Source organism: Schistocerca piceifrons, chromosome 2 (genome assembly GCF_021461385.2).
Source record: "Schistocerca piceifrons isolate TAMUIC-IGC-003096 chromosome 2, iqSchPice1.1, whole genome shotgun sequence".
Lineage (NCBI taxonomy): Eukaryota > Metazoa > Arthropoda > Insecta > Orthoptera > Acrididae > Schistocerca > Schistocerca piceifrons.
This window is the reverse complement of record NC_060139.1, coordinates 27,078,687-27,101,882: the sequence shown is the minus strand read 5'-3', so window position 1 is coordinate 27,101,882 and position 23,196 is coordinate 27,078,687. Positions and strand designations below refer to the sequence as shown.

The following is a 23,196-nucleotide window of genomic DNA, read 5'->3' as shown; positions in this document are numbered from 1 at the left end:
CACATCTCCGCAGCCGTCGTCATGCCTGTCGCCTATGGCCCCTGATGCACCACAGTTTCCTCGGCACCGGTTTTGAATAGCGCCATTTCGCCATTCAGTTTTTGGCAGTTTTTAGCAAACAGAACACAGCATGTTGTTATCAATGGAGAGACGTCTACAGACGTTAAAGTAACCTCTGGCGTGCCACAGGGGAGTGTTATGGGACCATTGCTTTTCACAATATATATATATAAATGACCTAGTAGATAGTGTCGGAGGTCCCATGCGGCTTTTCGCGGATGATGCTGTAGTATACAGAGAAGTTGCAGCATTAGAAAATTGTAGCGAAATGCAGAAAGATCTGCAGCGGATAGGCACTTGGTGCAGGGAGTGGCAACTGACCCTTAACATAGACAAATGTAATGTATTGCTAATACATAGAAAGAAGGATCCTCTATTGTATGATTATATGATTGCGGAACAAACACTGGTAGCAGTTACTTCTGTAAAATATCTGGGAGTATGCGTGCGGAACGATTTGAAGTGGAATGATCGTATAAAATTAATTGTTGGTAAGGCGGGTACCAGGTTGAGATTCATTGGGAGAGTCCTTAGAAAATGTGGTCTATCAACAGAGGACGTGGCTTACAAAACACTCGTTCGACCTATACTTGAGTATTGCTCATCAGTGTGGGATCCGTACCAGATCGGGTTGACGGAGGAGATAGAGAAGATCCTAAGAAGAGCGGCGCGTTTCGTCACAGGGTTATTTGATAAGCGTGATAGCGTTACGGAGATGTTTAGCAAACTCACGTGGGATACTCCGCAAGAGAGGCGCTCTGCATCGCGGTGTAGCTTGCTGTCCAGGTTTCGAGAGGGTGCGTTTCTGGATGAGGTATAGGATATATTGCTTACCCCTACTTATACCTCCCGAGGAGATCACGAATGTAAAATAAGACAGATTCGAGCGCGCACGGAGGATTTGCGGCAGTCGTTCTTCTCGCGAACCATACGCGACTGGAACGGGAAAGGGAGGTAATGACAGTGGCACGTAATGTGCCCTCCGCCACACACCGTTGGGTGGCTTGCGGAGTATAAATGTAGATGTAGATGCACGACTTACTTTAAGCACGGCGGCACGAAAACAGTTTACAGACTTATCCGTTTCGTCACTGCTTCCATCCTTGTCCCGAAAGCCAACGTAATGCATTTGGGTGTCAGATAAATCGCTCCGTTTCCGTATTACGACGGCGACTGCACTTTTTCCGCGTCCGCTCAACACGCTTTATATACCATCCGCTGCTAGTGCTGCCATCTGCCGTCTGTGAAGGGTTGTTACACGTTGACGTCGAACATAGGCAGTGGTCATATTAATGTGAGTGAGATTGGATTCCACTGGAATGTGAATGGACCGTGTAACTGAACACAGAAGGCAGTGCGAGATATTTTTGCCTGCTTTTTAGGATGGCGATCCACGTAAAGTTATAATGACAGTTCACCTCGATTCGCTTGATGTGCAACTCTTTTCTCGCCTTGTAATAGAGTATTGCAGACGTCTTAGCAGCAGGAAAACAACATATACAAAACAGAGGAATCGAGCTGGACGTTTGTGTGTGATGCTTTTGTATCTGTCCGCGATAGGGCATGAAGTGCATCATTATACCACTGCTGGCACACTAGATTTTTTGCTGTAATCACAACAACAGAATATGCTTCTTATGTACGTTCTAGGAATTCAAGCGAATGAATGTGTTGACGAATGATCGTTCGTATTGACTCAGTGGGAACAAGTATGAAGGGATGGAGGTACCCACATCGGACATAAATCAGAGTTATTGCGCTATTTCCTAATCCTGTTTATCGCTGCGCTCCCTGTGGCGTGTCTAACCTATCTGACTGCTTGTTTACCAAACACGTGGCGCTTTACTGCTGTTTAGGTGAGCGAAATTTTTACAGTGCACTTTCTCCGTCCGGTAGCATTTCAGCAGACTAAGCTTGTCGTATGGCTGGAATAACGTTTCTAAACGTTGCTCCAGAAAGGTATATCAAGCTATTATCAACTAATCGAATCAAGTTTTGTCGCACTTTGTGATTCCCAGTAAGTCCAAGTTGTGTGCTTGTTTCCTTAACCATGGAGTCGGTGACAACCAATTCCTTAAGAACGATTGAGGTTTGATGTCCCGTCGACGACGCGCGTCTTAGAGACGGAGCACGGGAAATTGGCCGAGTCAATTCCTAGGGAAACATTCGAGCATTTGCCTTAAACAATGTGGGGAAAACGCGGAAAACCTAAATTCGATGGCTGTCGCCCTGACTTTGCTAATTACTGAGGCATATTCCTCAAGAAAACCCTAATACGTAACCTTTAGTGCCGCATGTTTTTAAAGGAAAGTTTAGATAACACATCTGAACTGATTGTAAATCTATGTGAATATAATATTTTTATAGTTGAAACTCTTGATCTTCTGTCATAACACATTTATGCAAATTCATAATTTTTCTGTTTTATTGTTTGTTCATTTTGCTTACTTCTGAATAGTGTCTTTTGAATGTATTGACTGAATACCTTTTGATATTAATATATTACAGGAAAGCTGTAGTCCGTTAAATTATGCATCCTTGATACGCCAAATATTACAAGACCTTTCTATTTTTCAGCCTTGTTTGCTGCCGTGGAGCATGGACACATCGACAGGGCAAGAACCATCCTAGAATCGACGGACGTAGACGTGAACAGGTGAGAATTCGCAACTCTCCACCATATTTCAGTGTGTTTTTGCGTAGTATGTATTTTATTAACATCACTTAACAAGTTTTAATATTTCTTTATTCATTATATTTAATATAAACTTATTATTGCTGCATTACAATGCTGTTTCTTCTTGTCGGATTTCGAGAATTCGAAGAGCTACTTAGAAACTGAAACTAGCGTTATTGTTAATTTCGAAAGCTCATACTTCTTAAAAAATAATACTGATTTTGTGTTTAGAGTAGTGACGCTGTGGAATTAATTTTAGAAAAAATTCATAAGCTTATATAAACTGAAGCTGAGTGGTCAGCGCGACAGAATGTCAATCTTAAGGGCCCGGGTTCGATTCCCGGCTGAGTTGGAGATTTTCTCCGCTCAGGGACTGGGTGTTGTGTTCTCCCGATCATCATCATTTCATCCCCATCGACACGCAAATCGCCGAAGTGGCGTCAAATCGAAATACTTGCACCAGGCGAACGGTCTACCCGACGGGAGGCCCTAGTCACACGACTTTTTTTTTAACTGAAGATGTTCAAAAGTTTCATGAAAGATAGTGACAATTATTGGTATAATTGAAACGAAAAGTAAATTTGTAAACTTTAGCTTTGAGAGGACGGCAAGAAGAAGTTGCTAGTTCCCAAGACAAGAGTTGTGGAGGTTACAAAGCTACGACGGCAGTACATCCGCTCCTATGAGAAAGGGGGGGAGTCACATGTGAATGAAAGTCATAAAACACACCGTCTGGTAACATTCACAATCGAATCCCTTGTCTGAGAAGCTCGCAAGACAGAAGCGGGGCATAATCGTCAAATACGGTCGATATTTCATCGAGCATACCGCTAGCTACTGAGAGGACACGAACTTTCCCTTCTTCCACTCCATATTCTTCTTCTGCAAGCTGGGATTCTGGCACTGAACGATTTAAATTTATGATGAGGAAGGCATCGCTGCCGCAGACCATAGAAAATAGGAAACCAGGAAGTCAGAAGACGCTTTTTAAGTTCGAGCCTTCAATGCCAATGAATAATACTTGAGATAACACCGATCAAATTTCTTTTTTATGCCAACATACAACTTTTACTGCTAACAAAAGGAATGGATGGTGCCCACTCTGCACTTCTGTCGTTTAAACGAAGATAGAGCTAGGTCCCGTACAAACCCTTTATTTGGCACTGCTATAAAATTTTGAGGAAGAAATTATTTACTGGTTTTCACCGAATAAACGGACCTTCCTGAATGTAACTACCTATATATGTTTCCATTTATTTAAAAATATATAGGATGGTGCCAATTAGTAATTAGGTTCTTACAGTGGCAAACATATTACTTTCTTTTCAGTAAACGTACCTACATATGCTTTATAAAACTGAATTGACGAAGACTGTTTGAAAATCTTCCCTCATTCGCAATAAAGAATGCCAACAGCTCTGCTGCTACAAAGATAGGTGCTCCCAAATGGGTGTCTAGTGGATGACAGCAGCACTAGCAGTTGGTTCAAATGGCTCTGAGCACTATGGGACTTAACTGCTGAGGTCATCAGTCCCCTAGAACTTAGAACTACTTAAACCTAACTAACCTAAGGACATCACACACACCCATGCCCGAGGCACTAGCAGTTGAAATGCATTAGGACTCTTGGTGCTCTTCCGATGGATATTGGTAATCAATGTTGTTTGAGAGCAACATTGTCAGTTAGAAGGTTAGATGAATCTTCTGCCCAGAATCACTTTCATTCCAAAGGCTAAGAGCACTGTCCATATAAAATGATCAAAAAATATTTCGCACCACCTGCACTTCAGTGAACGAATGTGGGCGTAGTTACAAGGCGAACAGGAAATGAAAGAACAAGCTTTCAGAAACTGAAAAATAATTTAATAGTGAAATAGAAACCAAAACAAAACAATAATTATCTGTGAAACGAAGATATCCTGCTGGGTAACATTCGATACCGCTGAAATGACACCATATTTCACTTACGACTGAAATGCTTTATTTTCCTATTGCAGTTTGCGGTGGTCTCAAGCTTAAATAATTGGCGCCGTGTCAAGAAAAGACATAAATACCAATTAACTGTGATTTACAATGGCGTAACGCGGAGATTGCAATAGCAAAATATAAGAGGCAGTTAAATGAAAACGAGACAGATGGAAAAAAGTAAAAGCAGTTTTTATTATTTCAAAAGTATTCGCCATAACTGTTAATACATTTATCGCTCTGAAACGAGGAGGTCAATGCCTTCATTGAAAAATGTTTGCGGTTGCCTACGGACCGTGATTGTACCACTTTGTCCGAAGCAAATGGACGGCCAAGGAAATCTTTCTTCAGAGCTCCAAAAATATGAAAATCACTGTGGACTGTAGGGACGATGTGTAAGGGCTTCTCAGCGAAACTTCTGCAGCATACTCGAAACAACCTGCCAACAAAATGCCCGCCCACCTCCACATTTTTGGTGCACTGAAGGAATACAGTCGTGACCGCCGATTTGCTTCGAACGAAGAGCTGAACGCCTGGGTAGAACCGTGTTTTCGTTGGCAACCGCAATCATTTTTCCATGAAGGCGGCCATCTCGTCTCGCAGTGGGATAAATGTGTTAACAATTGTGGCGATTATTTTTGAAATAATAAACAGTTTACTAACTTTTTTTCATCTGTCTCGTTTTCATTTGACTACCCCTTACCCCTTACAAAATACAGGGCTATTACAAATGATTGAAGCGATTTCATAAATTCACTGTAGCTCCATTCATTGACATATGGTCACGACACACTACAGATACGTAGAAAAACTCATAATAAAGTTTTGTTCGGCTGAAGCCGCACTTCAGGTTTCTGCCGCCAGAGCGCTCGAGAGCGCAGTGAGACAAAATGGCGACAGGAGCCGAGAAAGCGTATGTCGTGCTTGAAATGCACTCACATCAGTCAGTCATAACAGTGCAACGACACTTCAGGACGAAGTTCAACAAAGATCCACCAACTGCTTACGCCATTCGGCGATGGTACGCGCAGTTTAAAGCTTCTGGATGCCTCTGTAAGGGGAAATCAACGGGTCGGCCTGCAGTGAGCGAAGAAACGGTTGAACGCGTGCGGGCAAGTTTCACGCGTAGCCCGCGGAAGTCGACGAATAAAGCAAGCAGGGAGCTAAACGTACCACAGCCGACGGTTTGGAAAATGTTACGGAAAAGGCTAAAGCAGAAGCCTTACCGTTTACAATTGCTACAAGGCCTGACACCCGATGACAAAGTCAAGCCGGCCGCGGTGGTCTAGCGGTTCAGGCGCTCAGTCCGGAACCGCGCGACTGCTACGGTCGCAGGTTCGAATCCTGCCTCGGGCATGGATGTGTGTGATGTCCTTAGGTTAGTTAGGTTTAAGTAGTTCTGAGTTCCAGGGGACTGATGACCACCGATGTTAAGTCCCATAGTGCTCAGAGCCATTTGAACCATTTGACAAAGTCAAACGCTTTGAATTTTCGGCGCGGTTGCAGCAGCTCATGGAAGAGGATGCGTTCAGTGCGAAACTTGTTTTCAGTGATGAAGCAACATTTTTTCTTAATGGTGAAGTGAACAGACGCAATGTGCGAATCTGGACGATAGAGAATCCTCACGCATTCGTGCAGCAAATTCGCAATTCACCAAAAGTTAACGTGTTTTGTGCAATCTCACGGTTTAAAGTTTACGGCCCCTTTTTCTTCCGCGAAAAAAACGTTACAGGACACGTGTATCTGGACATGCTGTAAAATTGGCTCATGCCACAACTGGAGACCGATAGCGCCGATTTCATATTTCAACAGGATGGTGCTCCACCGCACTTCCATCATGATGTTCGGCATTTCTTAAACAGGAGATTGGAAAGCCGATGGATCGGTCGTGGTGGAGATCATGATCAGCAATTCATGTCATGGCCTCCACGCTCTCCCGACTTAACCCCATGTGATTTCTTTCTGTGGGGTTATGTGAAAGATTCAGTGTTTAAACCTCCTCTACCAAGAAACGTGCCAGAACTGCGAGCTCGCATCAACGATGCTTTCGAACTCATTGATGGGGACATGCTGCGCCGAGTGTGGGAGGAACTTGATTATCGGCTTGATGTCTGCCGAATCACTAAAGGGGCACATATCGAACATTTGTGAATGCCTAAAAAAACTTTTTGAGTTTTTGTATGTGTGTGCAAAGCATTGTGAAAATATCTCAAATAATAAAGTTATTGTAGAGCTGTGAAATCGCTTCAATCATTTCTAATAACCCTGTATTGACAACCACAAGTGTCAAATGATGTCTGTTTAGAAATCTATGCAGGCTCTGGACCCAGTTCACAAGAAGTTAATTCAGTACCATGTTTCATCCCATGCATTGTAATGTGCTTGGATTCACCTAGGAATAATGTCCAAAATGTGATCGAGAGGTTGTTCCGGTCTTTAACAGTGTCCCTCCTGACATCATCCGTTGTATGAGAAGTGTTCCTCGGATGCCGCTGTGGAACCATGCTCCCCTAAACGTAGTCTGTGGGGTTCATGTCAGCTGATGCCGTAGGCCTCTCAATTTGGCTGATTCGTGCCTTCTGGAGGAAGCTGTTCACGAGGTAGTGGGCATGTGCATTACCGTTCTGAAAGACGAACCCACCGCCAAAATGTTGACACCAGGGCTGGGCAATAGGTAGGAGATGCTGCTCTGAAATCGTGCTCCCAAACATAGTCTGTGTGTTTCATGAGGATTGTGCTACCTCAATTGGGACACATTTCCGAAAAATCAGCTAGAGTGCACCGGTCAACATCAGATGGTGGCTGGGAGATGAAAGACGAATAGACCAGAAACCTTCTTCTCTGCCCTCAACTTTCAAAGAAAGCTCCCCATGCCTCATGGAGGGAACGACTCTATGCTGTTGCCGGTGCAACAAATGAGAATATTGTTTATTTCACAAAAAAAACAACAACAAGGAAACACGTCAGATACTTCTCACTATACGAGGTGCATTCAAGTTCTAAGGCCTCCGATTTTTTTTCTAATTAACTTCTTCTTCTTCATGTGCCGTCTCCTCTAAGAAGGTTGGCTGTCATCATGGCAATTTCTGATCTTGATTTGGCTGATCTAAGGAGTTCTGACGTTGAACAGTTGTACCAATTTTTTAAATTGTCAATCCAGGATGTCTGTGGATTGACAATTTAAAAAATTGGTACAACTGTTCAACGTCAGAACTCCTTAGATCAGCCAAAACAAGATCAGAAATTGCCATGATGACAGCCAACCTTCTACTCACCCGAAATCGATGAAACTGGCGTTACTTCTCGACATAATCGGCCTACAGACGTACACATTTTTCACAACGCTGACGCCATGATGCCATGGCAGCGGCGAAGGCTTCTTTAGGTGTCTGTTTTGACCACTGGAAAATCACTGAGGCAATAGCAGTACGGCTGGTGAATGTGCGGCCACGGAGAGTGCCTCTCATTGTTGGAAAAAGCCAAAAGTCACTAGGAGCCAGGTCAGGTGAGTAGGGAGCATGAGGAATCACTTCAAAGTTGTTATCACGAAGAAACTGTTGTGTAACGTTAGCTCGATGTGCGGGTGCGTTGTCTTGGTGAAACAGCACACGCGCAGCCCTTTCCGGACGTTTTTGTTGCAGTGCAGGAAGGAATTTGTTCTTCAAAACATTTTCGTAGGATGCACCTCTTACCGTAGTGCCCTTTGGAATGCAATGGGTAAGGATTACGCTCTCGCTGTCCCAGAACATGGACACCATCATTTTTTCAGCACTGGTGGTTACCCGAAATTTTTTTGGTGGCGGTGAATCTGTGTGCTTCCATTGAGCTGACTGGCGCTTTGTTTCTGGATTGAAGAATGGCATGCACGTCTCATCTATTGTCACAACCGATGAAAAGAAAGTCCCATTCGTGCTGTCGTTGCGTGTCAACATTGCTTGGCAACATGCCACACGGGCAGCCATGTGGTCGTCCGCCAGCATTCGTGGCACTCACCTGGATGACACTTTTCGCATTTTCAGGTCGTCATGCAGGATTGTGTGCACAGAACCCACAGAAATGCCAACTCTGGAGGCGATCTGCTCAACAGTCATTTGGCGATCCCCCAAAACAATTCTCTCCACTTTCTCGATCGTGTCGTAAGACCGGCTTGTGCGAGCCCGAGGTTGTTTCGGTTTGTTGTCACACGATGTTCTGCCTTCATTAAACTGTCGCACCCACGAACGCACTTTTGACACATCCATAACTCCATCACCACATGTCTCCTTCAACTGTCGATGAATTTCAATTGGTTTCACACCACGCAAATTCAGAAAACGAATGATTGCACGCTGTTCAAGTAAGGAAAACGTCGCCATTTTAAGTCTTTAAAACAGTTCTCATTCTCGCCGCTGGCGGTTAAATTCCATCTGCCGTACGGTGCTGCCATCTCTGGGACGTATTGACAATGAACGCGGCCTCATTTTAAAACAATGCGCATGTTTCTATCTCATTCCAGTCCGGAGGAAAAAAATCGGAGGCCTTAGAACTTGAACGCACCATAACAAACAGAATGTTGGTATTGGAACGTATCAATGTCCCACCGACTGGACGCCACCTTCATGACGAACACAATGGCTTGGGCGGCTCCCTCCGTCCCGACTTTTGAGATCGGTACAGAAAAAGCAAAAATCTCCGGTTGAGTTATCCTTCGGGGACGGTAGTGGCAGCACGCCAGCCTCTGTCCTCAGCGAGGATGCGTGTCAGCTCTAGCCACGCAGTGGCCCACGGCCCCACTCACACGAAACAGCTCAATTCCCTGAGAGGATGCTCGCCACTCGTAACAAAATTAACTGGTCGTTTTCTGGCGACAAACAGGAACTAGAAACCATAGCGGGAGCGTACCTTCCCAGCTACAAAAAACCAAACATTTCCTCTCAACCAAACACACCCAGTACTCTCGTGCAATAGAAGCAGAAAAATGAAACACTATGGCATAGTGATACATGAACGTTGTGTCACATGTGCAAGTAGCGTTTTTTTTTTCTTTTTTTTTTTTTCATCAGTCTACTGACTGGTTTGATGCGGCCCGCCACAAATTCCTTTCCTGTGCTAACCTCTTCATCTCAGAGAGAGTAGCACTTGCAACCTACGTCCTCAATTATTTGCTTGACGTATTCCAATCTTTGTCTTCCTCTACAGTTTTTGCCCTCTACAGCTCCCTCTAGTACCATGGAAGTCATTCCCTCATGTCTTAGCAGATGTCCTATCATCCTGTCCCTTCTCCTTATCAGTGTTTTTCACATATTCCTTTCCTTTCCGATTCTGCGTAGAACCTCCTCATTCCTTACCTTATCAGTCCACCTAATTTTCAACATTCGTCTATAGCACCACATCTCAAATGCTTCGATTCTCTTCTGTTCCAGTTTTCACACAGTCCACATTTCACTACCATACAATGCTGTACTCCAGACGTACATCCTCAGAAATTTCTTCCTCAAATTAAGGCCGGTATTTGATATTAGTAGACTTCTCTTGGCCAGAAATGCCTTTTTTCCCCATAGCCTTACAATCCAGTATCTGATTTCGGAATCTCTGTCTGACCATGACGTAATCTAATTGAAATCTTCCCGTATCTCCCGACCTTTTCCGAGTATACCTCCTCCTCTTGTGATATTTGAACAGGGTATTCGCTATTACTAGCTGAAACTTGTTACAGAACTCAATTAGTCTTTCTCCTCTTTCATTCCTTGTCCCAAGCCCATATTCTCCTGTAACCTTTTCTTCTACTCCTTTCCCTACAACTGCATTCCAGTCGCCCATGACTATTAGATTTTCGTCCCCCTTTACATACTGCATTACCCTTTCAATTTCCTCATACACTTTCTCCATCTGTTCATCTTCAGCTTGCGACGTCGGCATGTTTACCTGAACTATCGTTGTCGGTGTTGGTCTGCTGTCGATTCTGATTAGAACAACCCGGTCACTGAACTGTTCACAGTAACACACCCTCTGCCCTACCTTCCTATTCATACCGAATCCTACACCTGTTATACCATTTTCTGCTGCTGTTGATATTACCCGATACTCATCTGACCGGAAATCCTTGTCTTCCTTCCACTTCACTTCACTGACCCCTACTTTATCTAGATTGAGCCTTTGCATTTCCCTTTTCAGATTTTCTAGTTTCCCTACCACGTTCAAGCTTCTGACATTCCATGCCCCGACTCGTAGAACGTTATCCTTTCGTTGATTATTCAATCTTTTTCTCATGGTAACCTCCCCCTTGGCAGTCCCCTCCCGGAGATCCGAATGGGGGACTATTCCGGAATCTTTTGCCAATGGAGAGATCATCATGATACTTCTTCAATTACAGGTCACATGTCCTGTGGATACACGTTACGTGTCTTTAATGCGGTGGTTTCCATTGCCTTCTGCATCCTCATATCGTTGATAATTGCTGATTCTTCCGCCTATAGGGGCAATTTCCCATCCCTAGGACAAGAGAGTGCCCTGAACCTCTATCCGCTCCTCCGCCCTCTTTGACAAGGCCGTTGGCAGAATGAGGCTGACTTCTTATGCCGGAAGTCTTCGGCCGCCAATGCTGATTATTTATCAAAATTAGGCAGTGGCGGGGATCGAACCCGGGACCGAAGACGTTTTGATTATGAATCAAAGACGCTACCCCTAGACCACGGGTTTCCTGTGATCGAAAAAGTATTAAAAGAAATATTTCCAAGGTATGCGAGTCATGACGGTGGTGCAAAACTTTTTGTGAGCAGTCTGGAAGTAAGGGTTATGCTCTTCATATTGGAGTAACCTATGGGTCAACCAGGTGTTCTCTGCGATCTCTAACTTGCATGGCTTTCTACCGTTGTAAATGTCCGAAACATTGTCCTTATGCTGTGACGGCCTGTTTCCCTAAGCACGTTCGTTTATTAAAATACGGTGAAAGATGGAGTGGGGAAGTATGTAAGAGGTTAACTTCGATATCATTAGAGACATCGGACTAGCGCAGTCTAACAAGAATGACTGAGGTAGTGGGGCATACACATGTTGAAGGACGTATCCCGGGCTTAACCGTAAGTGATTCAGGGTAGCAACAGTAAACCTAAATCAACCCGGAGGGGAGTCAACGATGATTCCGCCGAGCACTACACCATCTCGTTTGGGGTTACTAGGTGTCATTTGGGAACGGATGAGGGCACTAACTTGCGACTCTTGGTTCAAGGTTCGAGTGTAAAGAGTGAACTCACCTAACTAATGATTAGAAAGAATCCGCCTCGATTGCAAATAGAAACCGGACGTTGACCTAGGTTTCGGCGCGGTTAACCACGCCTTCTTCGGAACACAAACTACAAACTGCCTAAAGAGGCATGGTCCAATATTAATACGGCAGTTTGTAGTTTTAGTGTGTTCCGAAGAAGGCGTGGTTATCCGCCCCGAAACCTAGGTCAACATCCGGTTTCTATTTGCAATCGAGGCGGATTCTTTCTAATCATTAAATTATTCACGATTGCTGACGCGCTGCCATGTTAAAAGTTCTCACCTAACCAACACTGCATCCTAAGTAGAGTCAAAAATTGCAGTTAACAGAATAGTGTTCCTGATCTAATTCGGAGAAACATCAGACCCAATCTCGCTGCGCAACGAGCAGCGAGCAAAGAGCAATACGTTCAAAGTCCTTCGAGAATGGATAACCCGTGGTGAGCATGAACTACTGCACACTGATTATCGCACCTGAAAAATCATAATATATACGATCTTAAATCGTACTTGCTTATTCTTAAACTTATTCTTCAACACGTAGCAAACTTCTCCCATTGTTTATCTGAAAATGCCCAAACATAGCTGCAAAGGGACAATACATAAAATCGAAATTTGAAGTTTCAGAGACAGCGAGGGAAATTTGAGTCTTATTGAAAAGGAGGCGTATAGACAGTTACAAGGAGGACAAAATTGTATGACCTAAGAATTACGTCCATAGTCTTCATCAGTTCTGCAAAAGGGAACGAACGCTGAGAGTTGGTGTACATGATACGTCTGAAAATTTCGGGAAACGTTAAAAGGTTAAAAGGTATTAGTGATTTTCTCTCCGGAGGTAAGCACAGAACTTTTATTGAAGCATTCGACTCTCTGAACCACTAACAACTGAAAGCGCTTGGAGGAAGGAGTAGACTACAGATTAACCGGTAAATTTTAGGAGCAACAAAAATGTAGCAGTGCTTAATCCATCAAAAATTCGACGGGCTGCAGGCGCCTGGAATTTGTGATGTCAGCTGTGAATGCGGATTAGCTTACATCGGACAGACAAGGAGAACTGCCAGTATTCGACTGAAAGAGGACGAACATCATGTATGTCTCAGACAATGCAATAAATAGGCTGGGGCTGGAGTAGGTAAACTGATTGAGTTCGAGTGGGCTAGCGTGCTAGCTTGGGAGTCCCTCTGCCTTCAAAAAGGAAGCTGAGAAAGGCAATCGAGTGAGTCAGTGGGTCCTCAAACATGATGAGTATACAAGCTATCATGGCGTTGGCTGTTAGCAGACATCACAGAGTTGCCAGATTTTCGTAAACAAAGAGCGGATTTCTTGTGAATCTGACAAATTTAAACTGAACAAAGCCGGGATCCCCCCCTTCCTCTCCTTCCTCACTAAAAATTAGAATTAACACATTCGGGCCTAAAATTCCGATTTATATCCGACAATTTCTGGTATATTATTTTCAATCCGTGAAGTGTTTCAGAGCCACAGCTGTAATATATACAACTTTGAATTGACTCAAAACAAGCAAAAAATAAAACTCCGTCTGGACATGCCGGGAAGACCCGACGGTACAGTCCGACACTGCCATTCTCAGCCCATGCGCTTCACTGGACAGTCAACACCCGCTCTCCCGGCCTTTATCAGTTTTCGTGACAGGAACCGTTGATTCTCAATCAAGTAGCTCCTCATGTAGCCTCACAAGGGCTCAGTGCATCGCGCTTGCCAACAGCGCTCGGCATGCCCGACGGTCACCCATCCAAGCGGTAACCAAACTCGAGAGCGCTGAACATCGATGATCTGATTGGAGCCGGTGTGACCACTGCGGTAATGCAGTTGTCGAACTATAGCAACGCTCTGTATTGTACATTACCGGAACGGCGAGCTCATGGTCAACGATGGAGAAGCAGCTGCTTTTCGATTCCGTATAGCTGGACCTCAGATGTTATGATATAGGAGGAGCGTTTGAAAAGTCCGTGCAAAATCCGAGAGATGGCACCACCGGCGCGTGTCGAGGTCGTGTTTAGTTAGTAGCATCTTTGGAAAGAACGCACACTAAGTTTCAGCCACATTGGTCTATTTCTTTGTGTTTGGCATTCGTGTGAATCAAGGAAGTCGAGTAACTGTCAAAAAATGGACGAAAAAGAATTTCGTATGGTGATTAAACATTACTTTATGAAAGGCAAAACGCCCCAGGAGACTAAAGAGAAGCTTGATAAACATTACAGTGACTCTGCACCTTCGATTAGAACAGTTTATAAGTGGTTTCAAAATTTTCGGAATGGCCATATGGGCGCAAGTGATGCTGAACGTTCTGGACGCCCTGTGGAGGATACGACTCCAGAAATCATTGATAAATTCCATGATATGGTGATGGATGACAGAAGAGTTAAGGTGCGTGAGATTCCTAGTGTTGTGGGCATCTCGAATGAACGGGTACATAATATTTTGCATAAACATTTGGACAAGAGAAAGCTATCCGCAAGATGGGCTCCACGATTGCTCAAGCTTGACCAAAAACGGAATCGTGTGAAGCGTTGCAAGCATGGTTTGTAGCTGTTCAGGAAGAATCCGCAGGACTTTAAGCGACGTTTCGTCACTGTGGATGAAACATGGGTACATTACTACACTCCTGAGACCAAACAACAATCCAAACAATGGGTTACCAAGGGAGAATCTGCGCCAAAAAAGGCCAAGACCATTCCTTCGGCCAGAAAGGTTATGGCGACTGTCTTTTGGGATTCGCAAGGGATAATCCTCGTCGACTATCTGGAAAAGGGTAAAACTATTACAGGTGCATATTATTCATCGTTATTGGACCGATTGAAAACCGAGCTGTAAGAAAAACGCCGGCTATTGGACTGCAAAAAAAGTCCTTTTCCATCATGACAATGCACCAGCACACACCTTAGCAGTTGTGGTCCCAAAATTATTGGAAATCGGATTCCAACTCGTTTCACATCCCTCCTATTCTCCAGACTTGGCTCCCTCGGACTGCTATTTGTCCCCCAATTTGAAGAAATGGCTGGCGGGAAAAAGATTTTATTCAAACGAGGAGGTGATTGCAGCAACTAATAGCTATTTTGCAGACTTGGACAATTCCTATTATTCGGAAGGGATCAACAAATTAGAACAGCGTTGGACGAAGTGTATAAGTCTAAAAGGAGACTACGTCGAAAAATATAAGATGTTTACCCAAACACGTAAGTAGTTTTTATTTTTGCACGGACTTTTCAAAGGCCCCTCGTATGTGGGGAAGGCTTCCGATTTCTACCCAGTCAGAATCAGAAGCGGTTCATCCCTATAGCACAGGCTGTTCCAGCTCGTGGGCTCCGTTGTGAGCCGCGGAGCGCTCCCTGCTCCAGGGAGCCGTGTCGCTCGCTGTGACCAGTCTAGTGGGCCGGCACGCCGGAACGTGGCACGGCTGGCTGAGGCAGGCGGCAAGGCGAGCGTTTTGATGTGCCAGCCGCGTCTTACAAGATCGAAAACCTCACACTCTTAGCTGCTAAGGCGTGGTGACGTGCTACACCAGGAAATACGATCTTCAGGAAATAAATAAGAAACAAATGTTTTACAAGAAATTGCATACTAAATTTATTGGGCCTCTGTAGTTTGAAATTTTCTTTTCATTGCAGGATCGGAAATATCAGGCGTCAAAGTGTTCGCAGCGTTAATGCGGAGGATGGCCTTCATTGTTGCATCCTGAAGAAGCGATCGTTCCTTACTTTATAACTGTTTTCATTGCTCAGAAAAGCTGCTCACATCAAAACGTAAATCCAAACACGCACATGATCTGAGCGACATTGTTGTGAAGCTTGGGAAATGTTTTTTTCTGTAATGAACACTACCATCGTGACAAATACAACGTGTTGTAGTACCTCTCTTTCAACAAAGTTGAATTTTGCAAATCAATAATCTCCAATTGAAGTGACGATGACAAGTCATCGGTGGAATCTGAAAAAGGAGAGCTGAACACCTTAAGTTCCATTTCCAAACTAGTGAGGTCTCGGAATCGTGTTTCAAACGACGTGATGAGCTGCTTTAAATTTGCTTGGTAATCACCGAAAGTAGGACCTTCAGGTAGTTTTAAAGAAGCAAGATGATTGAAGAACGTTAGATGTCCATTACTCATCTGCCTCTCAAATAAACGTAACTTTTCCATGAACACTTTGATCTGGTCGTGCATGTCAACGATTAGCTGCCCTTTGCCCTGCAATGACAGATTTAAATTATTCAGATGCATAGTTATGTCAGCTAGGAACGCCAGGTCTGATATCCATTTTATATCTTTCAGACAACGCATTTCTTCCCCTTTCATTTCGAGAAAAGGGGTATTTCCTCACTAATGGCAAAGAAAAAATCAAGAACTTTTCCCCGACTCAGCCAACGAACTGTACTGTGGTAAGATATATCCCCATACTCAGCTTCCACATCTTTCAGGAATCCTTCGACGCCGCACAAAATTCACACACTTCACGACATCTTTCATTACGCCACCTAGCTCTACTGTTTCAGCACACGGTGCCTCTTGGTGAATATAACAATGTAGAGTCAAAATGTCTTTCCCGAATTCGTCCCTGAGTTTATTTCTCAAACGAGAAGCAAAACCTTGGTGACGCCCGATCATTTGTGGTGCACCGTCTGTCGCTACACAATGGAGCTTATCCCACGGCAAATTCATATTGTCCACTGATTCACAAACAGCTTCAAAAATGTCACGTCCTGTTGCGGTGTAATCGAGTGGTACCACATCCAAGAGTTCTTCAGTTACTTGCAGCTCCATGTCGACGCCACGCACAAAGACTGCAAGCTGAGCACAGTCCTATATGTCGGTGCTTTCGTCAAGCGCTAACGAAAATGAAACAAACCTCTCCGCCTTTTTCCTGAGCTGTGTCTCTAAATCCGCTGCTATGTCCAGGATTCGACGAGACATTGTTTGCTTCGACAGGCAAACCCCTTCAATTACCTGCACCTCCCTTGAAAACAAACATTCTGCAACTGCTACCATGCACGATTTTACGATTGGTCCCACCGAAAACGGTTTGCCACTCGTCGCAGTGATGTGAGCGACCCTGTAGCTTGCTCGAATTGCAGGCCCAGTAGTGTTTTCTCCGCTCTCATTTACCAGAAAATTATAAACACATTACAGAACACGAACTATGTTGCATGTTTTGATACCCTCCGTATTACGAATCCGTTTTTAAACATACGTCTACTGGTATGTCGTTCTTAAGCCTGGCTACCAGTTCTCAGTGTGCAACGCCTTCTATCTGACTGTATTTAATTCTGTATATTGTACCTCTTCGCAGAATTAAGTACTTTATGACATACAAAACACTGCGGTCGACCATCCCTCTCAATGAATAGAAAGGTATCCTCCAATAGAGGTACAGAGCTCCCGCGGCTAGTCATAGCTGTCATTGGCACGGATTATTACGGCTGCATGCGGCCAGGGGGCAGTGAGTTCGCTTTCCCCCTCCACGCGGGCTCCGAGCTGCCGCAGTGAGTGCTCCGGCTCCCTGGAGCTCGGTTGGAACAGTATGCGCACGGGCGTTGCTGCCGCGCGGTTATTTGTGTCTCGTCCGATAGAAAACAGTTACACTCATCTTTCGGTTATTTCTTCTTTTGCAGTCGCGTCCACACGTCTTTCGTGTTAGAAAAATGAAGAAACTAGCCGCACTATACATCTCTACAGGTCGCATCAAAATATTTTTCAGTAACGGGTTAGGTGAGCGATTAATTGAAAGACAGTTTTCGAGTAAAAACTTCGGTATATTGTTTGATACAAAACACCGCCAAGCCCGTGCTAATCTTAAGTTACAGTTTCGTCATTCACACGCAGTCACACTCAATGTAATAGCTAGCGTATGGTATCGAACCAAATCTAACACCAGAAAGGATTGTCTGTGACAGAATGCTCGCTCAAATATTACACTATTCGACCACTACTAATGTTCAGTTTGCAGTCGCGCCTTGTGCAATAGTCACAAGTTACGTATTAAAATCGAAATTTCATATGTTAGTATTTTCACATGTTAGCGTCCACTTTGCGAAACTTCACGGTCTAACTACTATTCCGAAAAATTTTCATATCTACTCAGGGCTCCACATATCCATGCCCGGCATGATCATGCCTGAGATCCGAACTGAGCTCTTTAGACTTCACAAAGCAATTCTTATGCCCACAAAATACGCGCGAACGTAGCGTCCTCTGATTGCTGATAGACATCGTAGGCAATCCGATATTAATATTAAACTGCGCAATCCCGCGTCTTTTACTTTTGAGCAATCACAACTTTAAAAGCTTTTATAAACAACTTACTAAATGAAACCCACAGCTATAAAAATAACACCCTCTTTAAGTAACAGAGTAATCGTAAAATGTTTCTTGATTCCCCAGTCCGATAAAGTGGCTAATTGCACTTCACAATTTTCCCCGAGTACGATTCACTCTCAGTACACAGCTCACACGCTAACGGATAATCAGTCAATAGCCACAACGATATTCATTTATCATCTTACTTTCCATTCATACCATCATTCGCACTAATAAACAAATTAAATCAACAGTAACTAATGAAAGTGATAATAATTGAAATAAACACAGTTTTGTTTCCCAATATACAGTTTCCACTGCTTGATAATTTCATAGTCCGTAAGATACTGACACCTTTTGGCCACAGTCGAAACTGCATGCAGTTAGTCATTGGATCCGAGCGGATCTGTCATGAGAAACATGACTCATGTATGAAGCTGTTGCTACTCTTACTTACAAGGGGAGGCCGCCAATTGTGAAATTCAGATTCGATTCATACTTCGCATAATAAAAGCTCACGGCCAGAGGTGTAATGTGGCAAAGCACCAAGATGCACTTCTCAGCCGTTGCCGAGAAAATCGACAGTTAAAAGAAACCGTTGCGGTGAAATGCTCTCTACGATTAACAATGTTCTACAGCGTCGTGGCGCAGCGGTAAGCGCTCTGGTTTGTAATCTGAAGGTTGCCGGATCGAATCTCGCGCCATGAAACATTTTTTTTTTATTATTAGTTTTTTGTAATTCATATATATATATATATATATATATATATATATATATATATATATATTATTGAATTGCTTATGCATGTTGGTGAAGGCGGATCGCTCTCCAATTGTACCGCCTCCATTTTTCCGTTTGTTTAACAGGGTGTACCAAAGCTCTCACGTCCGCACTGATATTCGACGATGTTATAAGTTGCGCTAGGGACCGCATCTACCTTCTTTCGAAGTTAGCAGGCAACTACGCTGTTATGCGGCGGCTCGTTTCGGCCCATTCAACATCTGTCCTTCAAGTGTAACGAGCGAGTAACGGAGTTTCATACCTGCCACAGCAAATTTGTGTTCGTGGGGTTTCTATTCTAATTCGAACGTTTGACTTACGCTATACGTATTCGTTTCGGAATATCGTTTCTACGGCTTCCGTTAACTATATGTGGTTAACATTATGAAGACAATTAATAACATTTGTGAAATACAACTTTGTTTGAGGAAAACATAATGATGTTCGAAGTCGCCAGTTTTTCCACGACAAACAACTTTCAACAACTTCTTATATGCATAATTGTTGCAACTGATTGCCGGGAATTATATATATATATATATATATATATATATATATATATATATATATATATGTGTGTGTGTGTGTGTGTGTGTGTGTGTGTGTGGGTGTGTGGGTGTGTGTATGTACAGGGTGTTTCAAAAATGACCGGTATATTTGAAACGGCAATAAAAACTAAACGAGCAGCGATAGAAATACACCGTTTGTTGCAATATGCTTGGGACAACAGTACATTTTCAGGCGGACAAACTTTCGAAATTACAGTAGTTACAATTTTCAACAACAGATGGCGCTGCAAGTGATGTGAAAGATATAGAAGACAACGCAGTCTGTGGGTGCGCCATTCTGTACGTCGTCTTTCTGCTGTAAGCGTGTGCTGTTCACAACGTGCAAGTGTGCTGTAGACAACATGGTTTATTCCTTAGAACAGAGGATTTTTCTGGTGTTGGAATTCCACCGCCTAGAACACAGTGTTGTTGCAACAAGACGAAGTTTTCAACGGAGGTTTAATGTAACCAAAGGACCGAAAAGCGATACAATAAAGGATCTGTTTGAAACATTACAACGGACTGGGAACGTGACGGATGAACGTGCTGGAAAGGTAGGGCGACCGCCTACGGCAACCACAGAGGGCAACGCGCAGCTAGTGCAGCAGGTGATCCAACAGCGGCCTCGGGTTTCCGTTCGCCGTGTTGCAGCTGCGGTCCAAATGACGCCAACGTCCACGTATCGTCTCATGCGCCAGAGTTTACACCTCTATCCATACAAAATTCAAACGCGGCAACCCCTCAGCGCCGCTACCATTGCTGCACGAGAGACATTCGCTAACGATATAGTGCACAGGATTGATGACGGCGATATGCATGTGGGCAGCATTTGGTTTACTGACGAAGCTTATTTTTACCTGGACGGCTTCGTCAATAAACAGAACTGGCGCATATGGGGAACCGAAAAGCCCCATGTTGCAGTCCCATCGTCCCTGCATCCTCAAAAAGTACTGGTCTGGGCCGCCATTTCTTCCAAAGGAATCATTGGCCCATTTTTCAGATCCGAAACGATTACTGCATCACGCTATCTGGACATTCTTCGTGAATTTGTGGCGGTACAAACTGCCTTAGACGACACTGCGAACACCTCGTGGTTTATGCAAGATGGTGCCCGGCCACATCGCACGGCCGACGTCTTTAATTTCCTGAATGAATATTTCGATGATCGTGCGATTGCTTTGCGCTATCCGAAACATACAGGAGGCGGCGTGGATTGGCCTCCCTATTCGCCAGACATGAACCCCTGTGACTTCTTTCTGTGGGGACACTTGAAAGACCAGGTGTACCGCCAGAATCCACAAACAATTGAACAGCTGAAGCAGTACATCTCATCTGCATGTGAAGCCATTCCGCCAGACACGTTGTCAAAGGTTTCGGGTAATTTCATTCAGAGACTACGCCATATTATTGCTACGCATGGTGGATATGTGGAAAATATCGTACTATAGAGTTTCCCAGACCGCAGCGCCGTCTGTTGTTGAAAATTGTAACTACTGTAATTTCGAAAGTTTGTCTGCCTGAAAATGTACTGTTGTCCCAAGCATATTGCAACAAACGGTGTATTTCTATCGCTGCTCGTTTAGTTTTTATTGCCGTTTCAAATATACCGGTCATTTTTGAAACACCCTGTATATATACACACACATTTGAATTACAAAAAACAAATACTAAAAAAAAAAAGAAGCCAGGCTGTAAGGCGCATGGTTCAAAAACTACCCATTACAACTGCCGAAGCAAATCCTTCGCAGAATGTGAGCGAACCTTATCGTGAAGAAAAACAATGCAGCTTGACGACAACCCACGCCGTTTGCTTTGATCGGTGATCAGCCTGGCAGTAGGCCGCTGAAATTACGGTCTCTCCTCCAAGCATCAAGTCGATGACTAGAACTTCCTTTCGATTCCAAAACACTTTGGCCATAATCTTTCTTGTGCCCAGAGTTTGTTTGGACTTTTTGGTTTGATGGGAGATCGTGGACGATCCCGTTCCATTGACTGCTGCTTTGGTCTTAGGCTTATATGCGAAACATAGATTTCCTCAGCACTAACAATGTCAAACTTCCTGGCAGATTAAAACTGTGTGCCCGACCGAGACTCGAACTCGGGACCTTTGCCTTTTCGCGGGCAAGTGCTCTACCAACTGAGCTACCGAAGCACGACTCACGCCTGGTACTCACAGCTCTACTTCTGCCAGTACCTCGTCTCCTACCTTCCAAACTTTACAGAAGCTCTCCTGCGAACCTTGCAGAACTAGCGGAGACATGGCTTAGCCACAGCCTGGGGGATGTTTCCAGAACGAGATTTTCACTCTGCAGCGGAGTGTGCGCTGATATGAAACTTCCTTTCTTTCAGGAGTGCTAGTTCTGCAAGCTTCGCAGGAGAGCTTCTGTAAAGTTAGGAAGGTAGGAGACGAGGTACTGGCAGAAGTAAAGCTGTGAGTACCGGCCGTGAGTCGTGCTTCGGTAGCTCAGTTGGTAGAGCACTTGCCCGCGAAAAGGCAAAGGTCCCCGAGTTCGAGTCTCGGTCGGGCACACAGTTTTAATCTGCCAGGAAGTTTCATATCAGCGCACACTCCGCTGCAGAGTGAAAATCTCATTCTAGTAACAATATCGTTCAAAAACTTCTCACCGTCCTTTTCGTATCAACTGAAAAATATGCAACTGTCAAAAGTCGAGAAATCCACCTGGCCCAAATCACCACTAAAAGTTTGATAAAGAACTGGACGCTAAATTTCAGTAAAGCCTAAGTTTAGCCCATCAGTAAATGTTGAATTTTATCCTCACTCATTCATTCGATTTCGTCAGTAGCTTCTGAAAGTCGACCTGATCGTTCTTCATCACGAACATCGTCAGATCAAAACGTTATTTACTTTTAGAACGGCCCTCTCTCCCGTCTGATTGCGACGATACCGACCAGAATATCCGTGCCTAATGCGTTGTGAGCTGCGAAGTTTGTATGCGGACGTGGTACGTTTCTGTTGCAGTGTGAACAGCGACGGTCTGTCGCCCCTCGACGTGGCGGTGCTCAACAACAACCGACAACTCGCCAAGATGCTGGTGGCTTTCGGGGCACAGGAAGGAAACCAGTGTGAGTGCTCTCAGCTTGTAGCTTCCACCACCTGCCAGTTAACGCTTTTCCCTCTGCTTTCTTTCCAACACAGGAACTGCGAAGTAATTGTTACTATACAGAGTGACTCAGCTGCCCCTACCGATGGGTTTCATGCAACCCGCAGTGCCTTCAAATACAACATGTAAAATTTTCATATTCTCTCACCCACTATGCGCAGACTAGTAGTTCTACAGAAAAAATGAAAAGGACCTTGCATGGGGGCTTAATTAAATGTAGATTATGCAAATAATTTTAATTTTCAGTAGCTGTATGTCCGGCTACGTAGTCTCGTAACCGGTTGGCCCTGACTAGTATTACTCCGCAATCTGACTGCATAGAATAACAACAAAGAACGAAAGAAAACTTCCGTTAACACAATTAATTAAGTAAGTCCCCAGCAACTATGAAAGCTACGAAACAACAAGGCACAAGTGTCGCTGTTCTGTGTGTGGAAGTGTGATTCAACGTACACATCTGGCACGGTTCTTCCTCAATAAGACCAGATATT

General features: G+C 44.2%; 1 protein-coding gene across 7 annotated transcripts in view; it reads left to right on the top strand.

Annotated features, from left to right (window-relative positions):
- LOC124775910 (ankyrin repeat and fibronectin type-III domain-containing protein 1) overlaps nucleotides 1–23,196 on the top strand; it is a 703,384-nt gene that overhangs the window by 535,950 nt on the left and 144,238 nt on the right. For all 7 annotated transcript variants that reach the window (XM_047250748.1, XM_047250750.1, XM_047250747.1 and 4 more), the window contains exons 3-4: nucleotides 2,638–2,716; nucleotides 22,564–22,667. In XM_047250748.1, coding sequence (XP_047106704.1) covers nucleotides 2,638–2,716; nucleotides 22,564–22,667 — 183 coding nt within the window. The remainder of the gene's footprint in view (nucleotides 1–2,637; nucleotides 2,717–22,563; nucleotides 22,668–23,196) is intronic.